General features: G+C 55.7%; 1 protein-coding gene across 6 annotated transcripts in view; it reads left to right on the forward strand.

Moving 5' to 3' along the window:
- The window catches only part of PTPRF (protein tyrosine phosphatase receptor type F), an 85,200-nt gene that overhangs the window by 17,748 nt on the left and 51,923 nt on the right, over positions 1-15,529 (forward strand). For all 6 annotated transcript variants that reach the window (XM_069479810.1, XM_069479811.1, XM_069479813.1 and 3 more), the window contains 2 exons: positions 4,575-4,720; positions 4,902-5,043. In XM_069479810.1, the coding sequence (XP_069335911.1) occupies positions 4,575-4,720; positions 4,902-5,043 (288 nt within the window). The remainder of the gene's footprint in view (positions 1-4,574; positions 4,721-4,901; positions 5,044-15,529) is intronic.

Genomic DNA, 15,529 nt, shown 5'->3' on the forward strand with positions numbered 1-15,529 from the left:
GGAGGAGGTTTGGAGGTGGCCCAGTTTGACTGTCCTTGGGGCTGGATCCCTGCAACCTCCCCGGGAGGTGTGCATCTCCTCCCCCAGCCAGTTACACTTCCTTTCTTAGGCCACTTCTTCCCACCTTGCTTGTCAGCAGCCAGAGTGTCCAAGGGCATACCACTGGGAGCTGCTGCTCAAGGGGCTGCCCGGCCATGACCACCGTGTGCTTGGGGGGAGGGACACACTCTGGTGGGGTGTCAGGCTTGGCAGCAGCAGGTAACTGTGTCAGAAAGCCCCTCCTGGTGTGCTCAGGTGGCACCCTGTTGACACAGTCTCAAAAATCCTGTTCAGACCTTCACTGGACACTGGCTGTGGATCAGGCCCTGGGCAGAGTAATGAAAATAGCCTGGTTTTGCCCACCCGCCTGGGGACTGGTCGCTGTGGGACGGGAAGCCCAAGGACTGTGGGACACACAGCAGGCTCCTACAGCAGCATGGGTGTGGGACACATGAGGGGCAGGGCATGCCCAAAGGCAAGGAGGTGCCCATGGGTCTGGCCTGTCAGGGCAAGCCTAGGTGGTGGGTAGAAAGTCCATGAGGGTCCCAGCTGTGTCCTCAGCACAGTGCTGGGCCCATAGTAGGTGCTCAAAAAATACTTGCTGAAAGAATCAAAAAAGGTGAGCTTGGAGAGGTTAGTATGACCCGTCAGGACAGTTTGAACTGAGGAGAGATGTGGTCAGATTTGTGCTCCCCAAAGATCGTCTGGTGCTGCGTGTCCTGGGTGGGGTGGGGGTGGATCTGAGAAACTGAGGGCTAGGCCTGATTGAGGGGAGGGGCCCTGGCCTGCACTGGGCCAGCCTCCCTGAGTCTGGCAGGTGGGTGGGCCCAGCAGCGTGCTGGCTCCTCTCCAGCCTCCAAGGGAGAGGAGTAGTTCTGCCTCCTCCACAGCCCCAGGCCTTGGGCACAGTCAAGCCTTCCTGCAACACCCAGGCCTTTCCCCTCTGGGCCAGCACGTGACCCTACCTAGCTGTCCTGGCCAGCTCCTGGCTTCTTTGTTTGGCGCCGAGGCCCCGCCCCCAGGCGCACTTGCTGCCATTCCGGTCCAGCAGGTTCCAGCCTCCAGTTTCTGCTGCAGACACGTTGAGGCAGGAGCTGGAGGGGGACTTTCTAAAAGGGTTTCTCTCCCTTGGTGTGTGGGGGGTGGCAGTCTTCTCAGGCCTTCCTTCCTCAGTTCAGGCCTTTCATTCCGCACCCCTGTGTGCCAGGAACTGGATCAGACACTGGGACAGGGCGGAAACAAGACAGCCATGGCTTCTGCTCTGCCCGGGGTTATATTCTAGGCAGGGCAGCAGCTATTAATGAAACGTTGACCAAAAATGTACAAAAAATAATAACTTCACATGTGTACGTAATAAACCATGAGCAAAAGTTACAACCTCCCACTCTTACCTAGCACTGTGAGCAGGGCTCTAGGAGGTGGGAGGAGTTACCAGGAAGCAAAAAACCAGGAGCTGAGCTAATGGGGGTGTGCAGGGGGATCAGGGAAGCCTTTCTGAGGAGATTATGTTTAAATTGAGGTCAGAAGGTGAGTGGGAGTTCGTGAGTAAAGAGGTAATGGTGGGCCGGGCGCAGTGGCTCACGCCTGTAATCCTAGCACTCTGGGAGGCCAAGGTGGGCGGATCGTTTGAACTCAGGAGTTCGAGACCAGCCTGAGCAAGAGCGAGACCCCATCTCTACTAAAAATAGAAAGAAATTATATGGACAGCTAAAAATATGTATAGAAAAAAAAAAAATTAGCCGGGCATGGTGGCGCATGCCTGTAGTCCCAGCTACTCGGGAGGCTGAGACAGGAGGATCCCTTGAGCTCAGGAGTTTGAGGTTGCTGTGAGCTAGGCTGACGCCACGGCACTCACTCCAGCCTGGGCAACAGAGTGAGACTCTGTCTCCAAAAAAAAAAAAAGAGGTAATGGTAGAGGTTCTGGACAGAAGGAACAGCTTGTGCAAAGGCCCTGAGGCCCCAGGAAACATTGCTTCTTCAGGGGACCTCAAGCCAGGGCTCTGGGAGAGTGGCTGGGTCAGACCTGGCAGAGCTTTGTCAGCCGTGATAGGAGTTTACATCTTGTTTTGAGAGTGATAAGAGGCCTTTGGAGGGGGTTGATCAGGGGGAGGTGGTCAGTTTGCTCTGGATGCACAATAGAGAGTAGACTGGAGGCAGCGACCCCAGCTTGTTAGGCCCGTGGGTGTCCCAGTCATGGGAAGATGGCGTCTGGACTGGGATGTTGCAGTTCGGATGGAGAGCTGGGAGCTGCTGTCGGAAGGGCCTTGGATATGGGGAGGGGTTCATAGTGTGGGAGGGTGGGAGCCAGAGACACTCCTTGTGGAGCCCGGGTGAGAGAGTCCCATCTGAGAGGGCCTGTCTGAAAGGAGCAGCAAACAGAGGCAGGCTCTGCAGACAATTGCAGACTGAAGGAGTCTGAGCCTCCTTCAGAGGGCAGTTGGGGGAAGGGCAAGGCAAACTGGAGGGTTCTGGAACCTTTCTCTTGTCCCCAGGTCATTCTGGCCCCCACTGGACTTGTATGTGTTTCCCTACCAAGGCTGCCCCTCCGCCCCGCCTGCCCTGGCTTCCCTGAGCCAACTCCAAGAGTGCAGTTTGCAGGTCCCAAGTCCCCACCCTGGGGAGGCTATAGGTACCCCATGGTGAGCTTAGGATTTAGAAGGCTGGGTCAAATCCTGGCTCCACCCTACATCAGTCTGACTTGTCAGTCATCCCATTCTCTGAGCCTTGATTTCCTAGTCTCCAAAATGGAGATGATGACACTGCCAACCTCGTGGGATTATTGTGAGGCTGATAATGAGAGGGATGGCTGCCCTCACGGAAGGCCCACCTGTGGGGAGCAGTTTACTGATACCACATTCTGTCTGCACAGGCCCTTGTGTCACTAGCAATATTTTGCAGATGATAAAACAGAGGCTTAGAGATGGTGGGTGACTTGCTTAATAATTATACAAAACCTCCAGAGCCCACTGGGCCTCAGGCTGCTCCGTACATTCCCTCCCTGCTCTCAGTACCTGCAGCTGTCACTTGCCACCCTGATCCCCTAGACCCTCTCCTCCTCAGGGACTCTGCCCTATCTGTCATCCCTTTTCTCTCCACTGCATCGGTACCTCTTCCTCTTTGCTGGCTCTTCCCCATCAGTATTTAAACATTGTCTTTGATGTCTACCTTTAAGAAAAAAGGAAACAAAAATTCACAAACCTCCCTCCAGCCTTCACACTCTCCAGCTGCCGTGTGTTCTTCCCAGTCACAGCCAGTCTTCCTTACATGGTCACCAGTACTCTCCTCTCCACCCTCTCTCTGGTCTACCTTTGGCTCCCACCACTCCACTCACCCTGCTCTCGACGAGCCCCCATCAATCCCATGTGAACTGTTTTGTTCCAGGTGTTTTGGAGTCAAACAGGCCTGAATTCAAGTCCCAGATGTGTCACTCACTGTCTGTGTGACCTTGGGCAAGTGACTTGACCTCTCTGAGCCTGTAGACTGAGGATAATAACAATGAAGGACACTAAATGAGATAAAGTGCCTGCTGCCAAGTGGATGCTTGGGGAAGGACTCGTCATTGCACCCGTTTCTGCGCCAGGGACCAGGCTGGGCCTGGGCTTATGGGCACTGCACAGGTGGTCTGAAAGGTCATTTCTCACGATATTAGCCCTTCCTGGAGCTGTTCGTTGGGTTGAGTAATAGGAAATGGATCTGCTGTCAGGATTAATGAAGTGTTGCTACACCTAAATGAGCCAGGGGTTTCTCTGGTCTTGTGACCTGGGTGGTGAGATTCATAGGGATAGGTGCGGTGGCTTGGACCTGGCATGTGATCAAGGTGACGTACAATGTCGGAGCACCCTCCTTCCTTTCCCTCCCCCGGCCTCCCTGTGGACTCTTGGGGAGACTGTCAGAAGGCAATAACCAAGTCAGTGGGGGCAGGGGTGGGGAAGGGCAGATTTACAGGAAAGCATTCACCTGGGAAGACATCCAGAGATACTTAGGAGCTGGAATGTAGGCCTTTGGGACTGCTGGTATGTGGGGGCAGGGGAGAGGAGGAGTCATGGCTGGAGCCGTGGGGTGGATGGAGGTGCCATCGCCAAGGTGGAGTGTGGTGGGGGAGGACAAGTCTCAGGAAGATGCTGGGGCTCTTCTTGGCAGCTCTCCAACATGCGTTGGTCCCGGAGCTTGGAATTGATTGGGAGTGGGAGACAAAAGTGTAGCAGTTAAAGTCTGAACTACGGACTCAGAATGCCTGGGCCGGGTCTCAGCTCTGCCACTTACCAGATGTGTCATGTTGGACAAACCCCTTAACCTCTGTGCACCTCTATAAACGGACGTAACTATAGCACCCACCTCACATGCTTAAAAGAGTTAGTAAGTGTTAAGCTCTTTGAACAGTGCCTGGCACATATTAAGCACTATATAAGCGTTAGGTGTCATTATTTTCTCTGTAGGTCTTTCCACCCCTGCCTGCCCCCATGACTGCCACCTGTAGTGGTAGCTGTGCCTGTAGTGACCGTGCCATGATGACTTGGTGTCTCCATCTCTTCCAGGCAAACCTGTCTTCATTAAGGTCCCTGAGGACCAGACTGGGCTGTCGGGAGGGGTAGCCTCCTTCGTGTGCCAAGCCACAGGGGAACCCAAGCCGCGCATCACATGGATGAAGAAGGGGAAGAAAGTCAGCTCCCAGCGCTTTGAGGTGAGTCCTCGAGTGGGCAGGGGTAGGCGGGGCTCAGGGTCTGCCTACTCTGGGGTCTGGTTCTCCAGCCTCTTCTCTTAGTCTCCCTCACTGTGGGCCTTTTGGATGTGGAAGGACAGCTGACCCTGAGCAGGCCCCCATGTCCTGAGCAGGCTGTGACCACATGTCTGTCCTCTGACAGGTAATTGAGTTTGATGACGGGGCAGGCTCAGTGCTTCGGATCCAGCCATTGCGGGTACAGCGAGATGAAGCCATCTATGAGTGCACAGCCACCAACAGCCTGGGAGAGATCAACACTAGTGCCAAGCTCTCAGTGCTTGAAGGTACGTGCCAGGGAGACACCATGGCATGGTGGGCTGGTAGACTGAACTGTGGGGAGAGTCAGCCAAGCCCTGGCCTTGCCCTGGGCCTGTGTGCATTTGGCAGAAAGGAAGATTGGCCATCTTGGGGTCAGTGAAAGTTAGTGGTGGACAGCATGTCCTTGGTTTTGGCCTGGATTGTTCGGCTTATGCTGAGGCCAGCTGTATGCACGGAGGCTTTGTATTCTCCTGCTGAGCCTGGGTCATTGCTTGGGTGGGGCCTGGGGTCTGACTTGAGGTGCGGAGCTGCAGCTGTGTATCCTGTGGGTTTTTTGGTTGTGACAATCGATCTAATTTTCCTCTGGAGTCTGGCTGTAGGCGTCAGGTGTGTTCCTTGTTGCCCCTGTGAGCAAGGGCCCAGGCTGGGGGCTGGGGCTCTGTATGTGTATTTTAGTGTTTTTTTCTCACTTGATGGCATCTCTGTTGATTCACAAACACTACCTGGCCTGCCTTGAAGTCCAGAGGATCATGTGACCTGGGCTCCACCCTCAAGATGCTCATCTCGAATAGGTCTTGTAGGGGCAGCCAAGGAGCAGGGAGCTGTGTGTGAGCCAGGCCTTGAGAACAAGTGGGAGTCCCTTGGGGATGGGGGCAGCAGTTGACGGCTAGGCACGTGCCCAGCCCCAAGGCAAGAGAGAATGGAGCTTTTGGAGAACGCTGAATAGTTCAGTTTAGATTTTTGGTGGGGGCAGGAGCTGGAGGGCAGAGGAAGAAGGCATGACTAGCAATTCAGCATGAGTCTAGAGATGCTGGAGGGCGGATCACAAGGGATCAGGCTGAGAAATGAGCACTTTCCTGGGGGCATAGGAAGCCACAAACAGGGCAGGGAGTGACATGATCAGACCCCAGCCACTATGGAGTCATCAGTCTGAATGTGTCTGTATTTTCAAAGCAGAGCATTGATTGTTGCTTTCTTTTTTAAAATGCAATACTAATACCTGTTCACTGTTGGAAAACTGAAAAGTATAGAATAGCACAAAGGAAAAAATTAAAATGGCTCATCTTCTTACCTTTACTATTAATATTGGTTATTTCCTTGTGGCCCATTTTCTGTGCATGCATATGTGTTATATGTGTGTGTATAACAGAAACGGGATCACATACTACCCAATGATTTGTAGACTGCTTTTTTTAAAAAAGCACATTGTGAACATCTTTCTTGCCATGCCATTAAATATTCTTCTGCATCATTATTCCTGATGGCTGTAAGTTGTCACTATGGCTAATTTACTCAGCCATTTCCTTATTGTTGGACACATACGTTGTTCCCAGCTTTTTGCTTTTATAAACAAGGTGCCATACGTATCCTTTGAGATAGATGTGTTCACCTTCCTGATTATTTCCTTAATCTAGATTCTTGGAAGTAGAATTGCTGGGTCAAAGGGCACATGCATTTTTAAGCTTTCAGTATTTCCAGAAAATTGTGTCAGTTTATACTCCTGCCAAACAGGGCACAAGAGGGCCTCTTCTCTGCACATCTTCACCAGCAGTGGGAATTATCATTAAAAACTATCTTTGCCAAGTTAATAGGCAAAAAATGGCATCTCAATTTAATTTGCATTTCTTTGATTACAGGAACAGTTGAACATGTTTTCACATTGGCCATTTTTATACTGTGGCTTTATGTGTTCACACATAGTCACACATTCAGTAAGTCTTTTGCATCTGTGTGTCTCATGTGAGTTTGTGGGTTCTACAGGTTTACAGGGGCCATGGAGGACAGTGGTTAAGAGCAAGGACTCTGGACCATTCACTCACCGTGTGACCTTGGGCCAGTATTTGCTCCATCTGTAAACAGGGATGTAATACCTACTGCCCAGGCTGGTTTAGAGCATTAAATATAGTGTGGTTGAGCACCCCCCAGGATTCCAATGTGAGTGGTAGCTGCTGTTGGGCTAGAAGCTGCACGTCCTGACACTTAGACACGTGAGCTGAAGGTGGCCTGCTTCCACACTGCCTGACACCGCCCTGGTGTGCAGCCCTCACCATCCACTCCCACGGGGGGACTTGCCCGTGGGACAGGGCCCAGAGCACAGGCCCTGGGCCAGGAGCACTGATGGCTGAGTGTCCTCAGGCTCCTCCCTGCCACTTCTGACCTCAGTTTCCCCACTTGTGGCCTGGGGGCGAGTATTTCAGCACTGCCCTCCCTCCTGTTGGCATCTGCCCCAGCAGGGAGCCATCTGCCCTGCCCTGGCATTTGGGAGGTGGCTGAAGAGCCACATGTCCCAGAGTGCATCTTCTCAGGCTCTGAGATTGGGAAACAGGGCCTCTTTGTTAATGTTGGAAAAGAAGTTCCCCCAAATCCCCCTAGGCCCCAGGTCCTCTGTCTTAGGAATTCTCCTGCCTCTACCACTGCCCTGGTCAGCTTTATCTTTTAAAGCAGCAGTCCCCAAACTTTCTGGCATCAGGGACCAGTTTTCGTGGAAGACAACTTTTCCACGGACCGGGGATGGTGTGGCGGGGGCGGGGGGTGGTGTTTTGAGTGGGTGTGCATGGTGCAGAGCTTAGGCCCGTTTCCTAATAGGCCAGACTGGTACCAGGCCATGGCCTGGGGGTTGGGGACCACAGTTTTAAAGGACTGAAGTAGTCTTTCAGGGCATAGGTGAGGAGGACTCACTCAGACTTGTATTCGGAGGGGCCTTCCTGGATAAGGGTTTCTGTGTCAGGGGTCAGCAGTATATACTTGTGCTTCTGGGGTGTGGGGGGTATCTGGTGAGGCCGGGGAGAGTGTGGGGCAGGTCCCTGGCCTATCTGTGTTCCCTTGGAGGCCTTGGAGAGTGTGGAGCTGTGGGCCCCTCCTGCTCCTGAAACACAGCACCAGGAAGACAAAATGCTGACTTATCCTTGATTTGTGTAACGTTGGCCAGCATTGGGTTTGACAGAAAGGAGTTCCTGGGTGGGGCCAGAGGCAAGCAGTCAAACTGTGACCACCCCTACCCCTCCCTGCCCTTCCTAGGAGGGCCAGGAAAGCTGGGATGTGTGCAGGAACTGGGCAGAAGGATGGCTTGACTGGACCTCTGGGGTGGGGTGGGCAGCGGGGAGCCAGGGCCATTCTTGAGAGGCCACCACAAGGTCTGAGGAGGGGTAGGGAGAGGATGAAGTTGGTTGGAGGCTGGGGAATAAAAGTTGGACCCCTTGCCCATGTCACACATGCGCACACACACATACACGTGCTTACCCAGGGACCCATGTCACACATGCGCACACACACACATACACGTGCTTACCCAGGGACCCATGTCACACATGCGCACACACACACATACACGTGCTTACCCAGGGACCCATGTCACACATGCGCACACACACATACATACACGTCCTTACCCAGGGACCCATGTCACACATGCGCACACACACACATACACGTGCTTACCCAGGGACCCATGTCACACACGCGCACACACACACATACACGTGTTTACCCAGGGACCCATGTCACACATGCACACACACACATACACGTGCTTACCCAGGGACCCATGTCACACATGCGCGCACACACGTGCTTTCCTGAGCTGGGCTCTTCAGTGAGTGGCTGAGGGCTGCTTGGGGTGACCTGGCTCAAGTGAGGGCTGTGCACCCTTAAAAAGGAGCCCGGGCCTGCAAGTCTGCCTGTTCTGTGCCCTCTGCTGCTGCCTCGTTCCACACCAGGCCCAGCCTCCTTCCCACTCTGCTCCCTGCTCCTGGGGCACCCCCGCCACAGCCCCTGGGAGCACCCTGAAGCCACTTCTGCCTCATGCCCTTTGCATCCTGCTTCCGGAGCAGGAGCAAGACTACTGTTCCCAGTGTGGCTGAGGCCACACTGCCCCCGTGGGGTTGGGTACAAGGTGGGGGTGCCCTACACAGGCTGGGGTGAGCCTGTCCTGGCTGTGACGAGCCAGGCCCCGCCGCCCAGCATCCCTGTCTGAGTGGTAATTGAAGCCATTAGAGCGCCAGCCTCTCCCTCCCAGGGTAATGGCAGGAAAAGCTCTTCTCGCTCCTCACTCTTGAGGCGGCTGAATCACTCCCCCTCCAACCCGCCCGCCGCCACTGAGACAGGGAATCTGACATTTTCCCTCACGGGGGAGGGGGAGCTTTGGGGGAGGGGAGGCAGGCTTTGATTCTCAGCTTTTCCCTCCAGGAGACGGGCAGTGAGGGTCCTGGAGCTCAGGCCCAAGGTTGTGGATTCTCCTGGGGCAGCGGGATCCGGGCCAGCCTGGTCAGGAAAGCGCGAGGAGGAGGCTGGAGAGCCAGAGGTGTGGGTGGGGCGCTGGTGACTTTGGGTATGTTCTGGAAGGGAGGAGAAGGAAAGAGGCTGTGGAACAGAGATGAGCTGTTTCTGACTTGTCCTGGGGGGCCTGGCTCCAAGGGCTCCAAGGGCAGGCAGCAGCATTTGTCTTAGGGTTGTGGATACAGCAGATAATGTACACTCTGTGTGGGTGCCGTGCACGCTGTGTGTAAGGCAGTATGTGTGTGAAGTGTGTGGTGCAGTATGTACAGCAGGGGTGCTGCCTTCCAGGCTGTGTGTACAGAAGGGGATGTGTAGCAGACTGTATGTGTGCATGTACGAGCTTCAGGCAGGGGGGACGGGTGGGGTGTACAGCAGGTGGTGTGTGCCTTATGGGCTATGTATGCACAGCAGGCTGTGTGTGTGCGTGTGTGCATCAGGCAGAGTGTGGGGTATACAGCAGGTGGTGTGTGCATCAGCCAGTGTGGGTGTGGTGTGTGTAGCAGGTGATGTGTACCTTATGGGCTGTGTGTGCAGCAGGCAGTGTGTGTGTTTGTATCAGGCAGTGTACGTGTGTGTAGTGTGGTGTGCAGCAGGCTGCGTGTGTGCATATGTGTGTGTGGTGTGTGCAGCAGGCTGTATGTGTGCGTGTGCAGCAGGCTGTATGTGTGCGTGTGCAGCAGGCAGTATGTGTGTATGTGCAGTGGGCAGTGTGGGGATTAGGAGGTGTATGGCAATGCGCATGCTCAGTGGCCAGTATGTGAGGTGTGGACGGCAGGTGGTGTGTGCCTTATAAGCTGTGTGGACAGCACAGAGGTGCACAGCAAGCAATCTGAGCTGAAGTGTGGGGTCAGTCTGGCACTAAAGGAAAGTCAGAGGTGTATGTGTGGGCCCATTGTCATTGGGAGCCCACAGGATGCCTACTTGGAACTGTTCAGCCGGGACAGCTGGATGGAGAGACGGGCAGAGTGGTCTGGCTGAGCTGTTCTCAGCACCTGCAGTGACACCTCAGCAGTTCCTCTACAGCCAGGCCAGGAGGGAGGGTGTACCAGATAGGAATCCTGCCCAGACCTGCCTTGGGTCTGGGATCCTCTCTTCTCCTCTCCTCCCCCCACCAAGCCTGTTGGTTTGCTTCCTTCTACCTGTTCCCACCTAGCCTCAGTGTCTGCTAACCGGCCAGGACCACCCTGCCCCATGCCTCACGGGCCCGGGAATCCAGGGGTCTGCATGGAGGGCCTGGTGTTGCTTACCTTGGAGCAGGCTCTGGGGAGGGGCCAACTGTCCAGCATGTGGAGTGGTGGCCAGGGTGGGGGTGAGTTTGTGCCATGCTGGGTCTGGGCCACTGGCTTCTGCAGTGGCTATGACCCTGGCTGGCTCTGGGACCTATAGGGTGATGAAGGACCTTTTGAGACCCACCTCCCCTCATTTACACAGTCTCTTTGGAAACACCCCAGGGACATAGGAACTGTGAGCAACAAATGGCCCTGTCCTCAGGTGTCCTGGGCTGGGCTGGGCTGGGCTGGACCTCGAGCAGGACTGGTAAGGGAACTTAGATTTGCAGGGTGGGTGGGCATGTCTTTTCCCAGGGAGTCACCTCTCCTTGCTCCACCCTCCTCCCTGCCCCAGGCCCATCTATCCCTTCTGCCTGTGGTGGAATGACTTGGTCCAGGCCTGACTGTGAAGGGTGGGGAGTTTGGGTAAAGGGCTACCACAGGCAGAAGATGGCTTTCCAAGTGGCAAGATGTGCCCTCGTTTTATTTCCTGCATATGTGTCTGGGTCGTAGGCTGGATTTGCAGAAGCTGGGCCTGTCACCTACCTGATTTGCAGCCACAGAAGACAGAAAGGGCCCCAGAACTTAGCACCCAGGCCAGCTTCTGCCCCTCCCTTGACAGCTGAGGCATGATTTGTGTACCTCTGGTCCAGCAGCTGTGGTCTCTGTGACCTGGGTTAACACACCCCCTGCCCCTCCATGACCACAGTAGATTTCAGAACCATGCAGACATGAGGTTCTACAACCAATTCCTGGAGGTTCTGAGAAGAGAGAGGTGTCAGGTAGGTAGGTACTGCCAGGAGGGCCTTGGCGATCAGACCCTGGGTTTCTTGGTACTTGGAATCCCCCATTTTTCCTGCTTCTTAACTGCCTTCAGGTGCCCAAGTGGATTCCCTTCTGAGTGGGTCCTCCTGTGGGATGGCAGTGCTGCTGCTGCTTCCATTAGCCACGGACACCGGGCACCTCCCCCCTTCCTAGTCTGCCGCCACCCTTAGTCATGGGTACTTAAAAGGCTGCTGTGTGCATGGCCTCCTTGCTTCTTCCCCCGCCCCCAGCCTCATGACCACAGTGGAGCCAGTGGCTCTGGGAACAGCTCACCAAGTTGGAGGTTTTCAGTGTCCCTTCGTGTGCACATTCTCCGTTCTTGGTAAGGTACTCCCTCTCCCTGGGTTGCCAGGGGAGAGAAGATTTTAATCAGGGGAATGACATGATCAAACTTACGCTTCAGAGAAGCCCCTGTGGTACAGAGTGGGTGGAAGGAAACCAGCACATGAGGCCAGTGAGAGGTGGTTGCAGTCTAGGCAGGAGGGGGCGTTAGCCCAAGCCTGGGTGCAGGTAGGGAAAGCAGGGGGAGTGGACTATGAGGTTAGAGAGAATAGGGGCCTGCCTGCCTGATGGGATCGGGAAGGCCAGAGGTTCCGGTTTCCGGCTCTGGGGCTGAGTAGATGGTAGTGTCATTTTCTAAGATTCAGATACTGGAGGAGCACCAGGTTTGAGGGGGCGAGTTGATGAGTCCAGTTAGAAATCTGTGGAGTCAGGTGTGCGCAGCCATCCGGGGAGATGTCAAGGGGGCCTTGTACAGATTTGCCTGGCACTCAGAGGGACATCTGGAGATGGGGTTGTGAAGGCAGAGAAATGGCAAATCTCAGGGAGCCAGAGTGAAGACAGGAGAGGCCCCAAGGAACTACGTCTTATTGGGAGGAGGTTCCTGAAAATTGGTGCAGGGAAACGAGGAGCACATGTGAAGCTGTGGATGTTGAGAGAAGGAATGTGAAGGAGCCAGGAGTGGTCAGCAGGGTGGGGTGCTGCTGAGAGGTCCAGCAAGTGTGCTTTGGACTAAGCTCCATGGAGTCACCATTGGCCTTGGTGAGCGCGTCTGGGTGGCAGTGGTGTGGCAGCTGGGCTGCAGTGGCTGAGAAGTGAGAGGGAGGCTGTCAGTGGTCTGCAGCCACTGGCAGCAGGGCCTGAACCTCAGGGGTAAATGGATGAAAGAATCTCCCTGGAGTAGGACTGAAGTGGGGTAACCCCAGAAGGAGAGTCCAGTGTGGGCCAGAGTCCAGAATCAGAGTATGGGTCGGGTGTGTGCCCAGGGGTTGGCCCCGGATCTACTTGGGGTGTGTGGCAGGGAGGCCTCACCAACCAGGTTGAGTAGGGCGATGGGGGGTTCCGGGGAAGCCCGAGGGACGGGGAGATTACTGGGAGGGGGAGACCGTGGCTGCCAACAGGCCCAAACAGCTCAGATTTAAAAACAAAACAGGCTTTTAAGATGCCAAGTTTGATGAAATCTGAGTGCTGGAAGAGGTGGGAGTTTACTCTTGGAAAAGCAGCTGAAAATCGAGACAGAAAGCTGCGAAGGGAGATGGGCCCAAGGCTCCCTAGGCCCCCCTACTTACTGCCTGGAAGCCTGGGGGTGGGGCTAGGCTCTCTGGGAGAGTGTGGGAGCTTGCAGGTCTAGGGAAGCCTTCTGACTTGCTAGGGGGTATCTTGGCCCTGACTCTGCTGAGGATGCAGCTGCTGGAGGTACCTTGGCTTCCCTGGAGGGGCTGAAGGGCAAGGGAACCAGCAGCCTCACCACCCATGAGGCTCCTTCATGTGTCTCTGTTCCTGCATGTGCCTCCAGGTGCATGTCTCAGCATACATGTATCTCTGACTATGTATGTCTCCACATCCGTGTTCCGTGTCTCTGCATGCACTGCCTCTGGATCTGCTTGCATCAGACTTTCCACAGGTGCTTGTCACTGCAGGTGCCCCTCCACATGCACATGTGGGTTTCTATTTTTGCACCTGTCTCTTTCTCCATCTATATCTCTGTGGGTCTGTGGCTGTGTGTGTTTCTAAGGTGTCTGTCTGTGTGTTCAGGACAGGGTGAGGCCAGGCCCAACACTCATGCCTAGGGGAGGCGGTCAGGATCACAGATGGAGCCACACCAGGGAGCCTGTGTGCGCGCGGGTGTGTGCCTGCATGTGCACAGAGATGCCGTGAAGCTGGGTAAACACGGGTGAGAAGGTCGCGATGACAGACGGTACTGCCTGCCCCAGGACCCTGTGACGCGTCTCCATCTGTCAGCTTCCCTGATGCAGCCCCCTCCCTCTGGCCCAGACGGTGCCTCGGGCATCCCAGGCTGAGCTGCACAAAGAGACCTGTGTGTGCTTTGATGGGGCCCTCAGCAGCCTCCACCCCAACCCTAGCCTCATCTATCAGGCCAGCACATGGCCCAGCTCCCACCAGTCTCACCTCCAGACTCCCTCCACTCTCCCCACAGCTTTTACTCAGGCGCTTTTCCCCTCCCCCGCAGAAAGCTTTTGGTCTGGCATGCTCAAGTGTTTCCTATTCTAGAATCTCCCTCTAGGAAGCCACCAGACTAGCTGGTGAGCTGTGGAACCTCAGCCAAGCTCTCACCCCAGTCTCTGAGCCTTAGACTCCACCCCATCCCCCCAATCCCCCCCCCCCCCCCCCGCTTGTCATCTTCTGCCCATGGGGCAAGGGAACCTCTCCGTGGAAGGGGCCAGGTCTCCTTGCTACAGGAGCTAAGGCCAGCACAGTGGGGCGCAGGAGCCATTCATGTACACAAACCTGCGCGGGGAGGGCAGCCCTCCGGGAATGTGTGTGCATGCTACCTATTGCGTCCAGGCAGAATCCCCAAACTGGTGCAGAGACTTGCAGAGACTTGGGCTCCCAGGGCCCTCCGAAATCCCTCAAGCCCCCGTGAGCTTCTCTTTCTGTCCAGGGGACCCTCTTTATCAGAGGGTGGAGGGCCGGGTCCCGGAGACACTGCAGATGCCCAGCGCTGAGGCTGCAGAGTCAGGTGTGGGCCCTTCCTGCACTGTACTGGGCACCTGGTGGGGGGCGGCGGCGTGGCGGCGGAGCCGGAAACCCCAGGGGGAAGGTTCCGTGGAGTTGGGGAGCCCTGTCCTGGGAGGGGGCGCAGCCGCTCCACCCAGGCGGAGGCGGGAAGGGCGGCGCCGGGTTGGACCGCGGATGCGCGCTCCCTCACGGACACCACACGGGCGGGCGCACGCAGCCCTTCTGCCGCGGCGCCTGCCTCTCTGCAGTCGCCATGGTTACCGGGTGGCCTGGAGGGGGGAGGGGCCCTTCCTCCCCTCAGGCTCCTGCAGCCCCTTCGCCCGCAGGGTGTGTTTCTAGGGCATTCTGTGTGACCAGTGCATCGCGGTGTTGTGGCCTGGGTGTGCCCACAGGTGTCCACGTGTGGGGGACGCTGGAGTTCACTTTGCCATAGATAAAAAATCGCCACAGTGTGTAGGCAAGGGGTCTGCAGTGGAGCTACCGAAGCTGAGGAGCTGAGGCGTGGTATTGGGGGAGGGGTGGCTCCCCAGGGAGGCCCTTCACCTCCCTCCTCCCTTCTTGTAAGGCATGGGGTTTCCTGCTGGTCTAGAGCAATGGGGCTGGGATCCTACTGCCCATCCCAGCCCCGCCTCTGATTTAGCTGTGTGACCTTGGGCAGATTCTAGATCTCTCTAAGCCCCTGTTTGTTCACACACCTCATAGGGATTTGGTGAAGATTGTCATTTTGTAAAACATTTTAACACAGCACCTGGAATGTAGTAAATGCTCCATAAATGAAATTTGGCCTCCCTCAGTGTTGCCAGTTGTTGGGTTTGGAGTGATCACGTGATACCAGCCTGAGGAGTTTGCCTGGTCCTTAGCCTGAGCTGTTCAGGTGCGGTGCACCCAGCTCCTGTAGGTACTTGGGGGTGAGGTGGTAAGTGTGCCAGTCTGGTGGATGGGGCAGTTTATGCCAGGATGCGTAGCTCTCGGCCAGGTCGGACAAGGCAAGCATTAGTAGAGGGCTGCTGTGCTTGGCTGTGTTTGGATGTGCCAAAGGCTCCCAGGTGAAAGAGAAGGAAGAGGCGGCAGTAGGTCACTCCTGAGGGGCTGGAGTCCTCCTGTAAGGCCCGCTTCCCCTCCTGGAGGTGGCAGAGTGGCAGCCTTCCTAGTGCTGCCTCGAAGC

The sequence above is a fragment of the Eulemur rufifrons genome, chromosome 8, assembly GCF_041146395.1.
Source record: "Eulemur rufifrons isolate Redbay chromosome 8, OSU_ERuf_1, whole genome shotgun sequence".
Classification (NCBI taxonomy): Eukaryota; Metazoa; Chordata; class Mammalia; order Primates; family Lemuridae; genus Eulemur; species Eulemur rufifrons.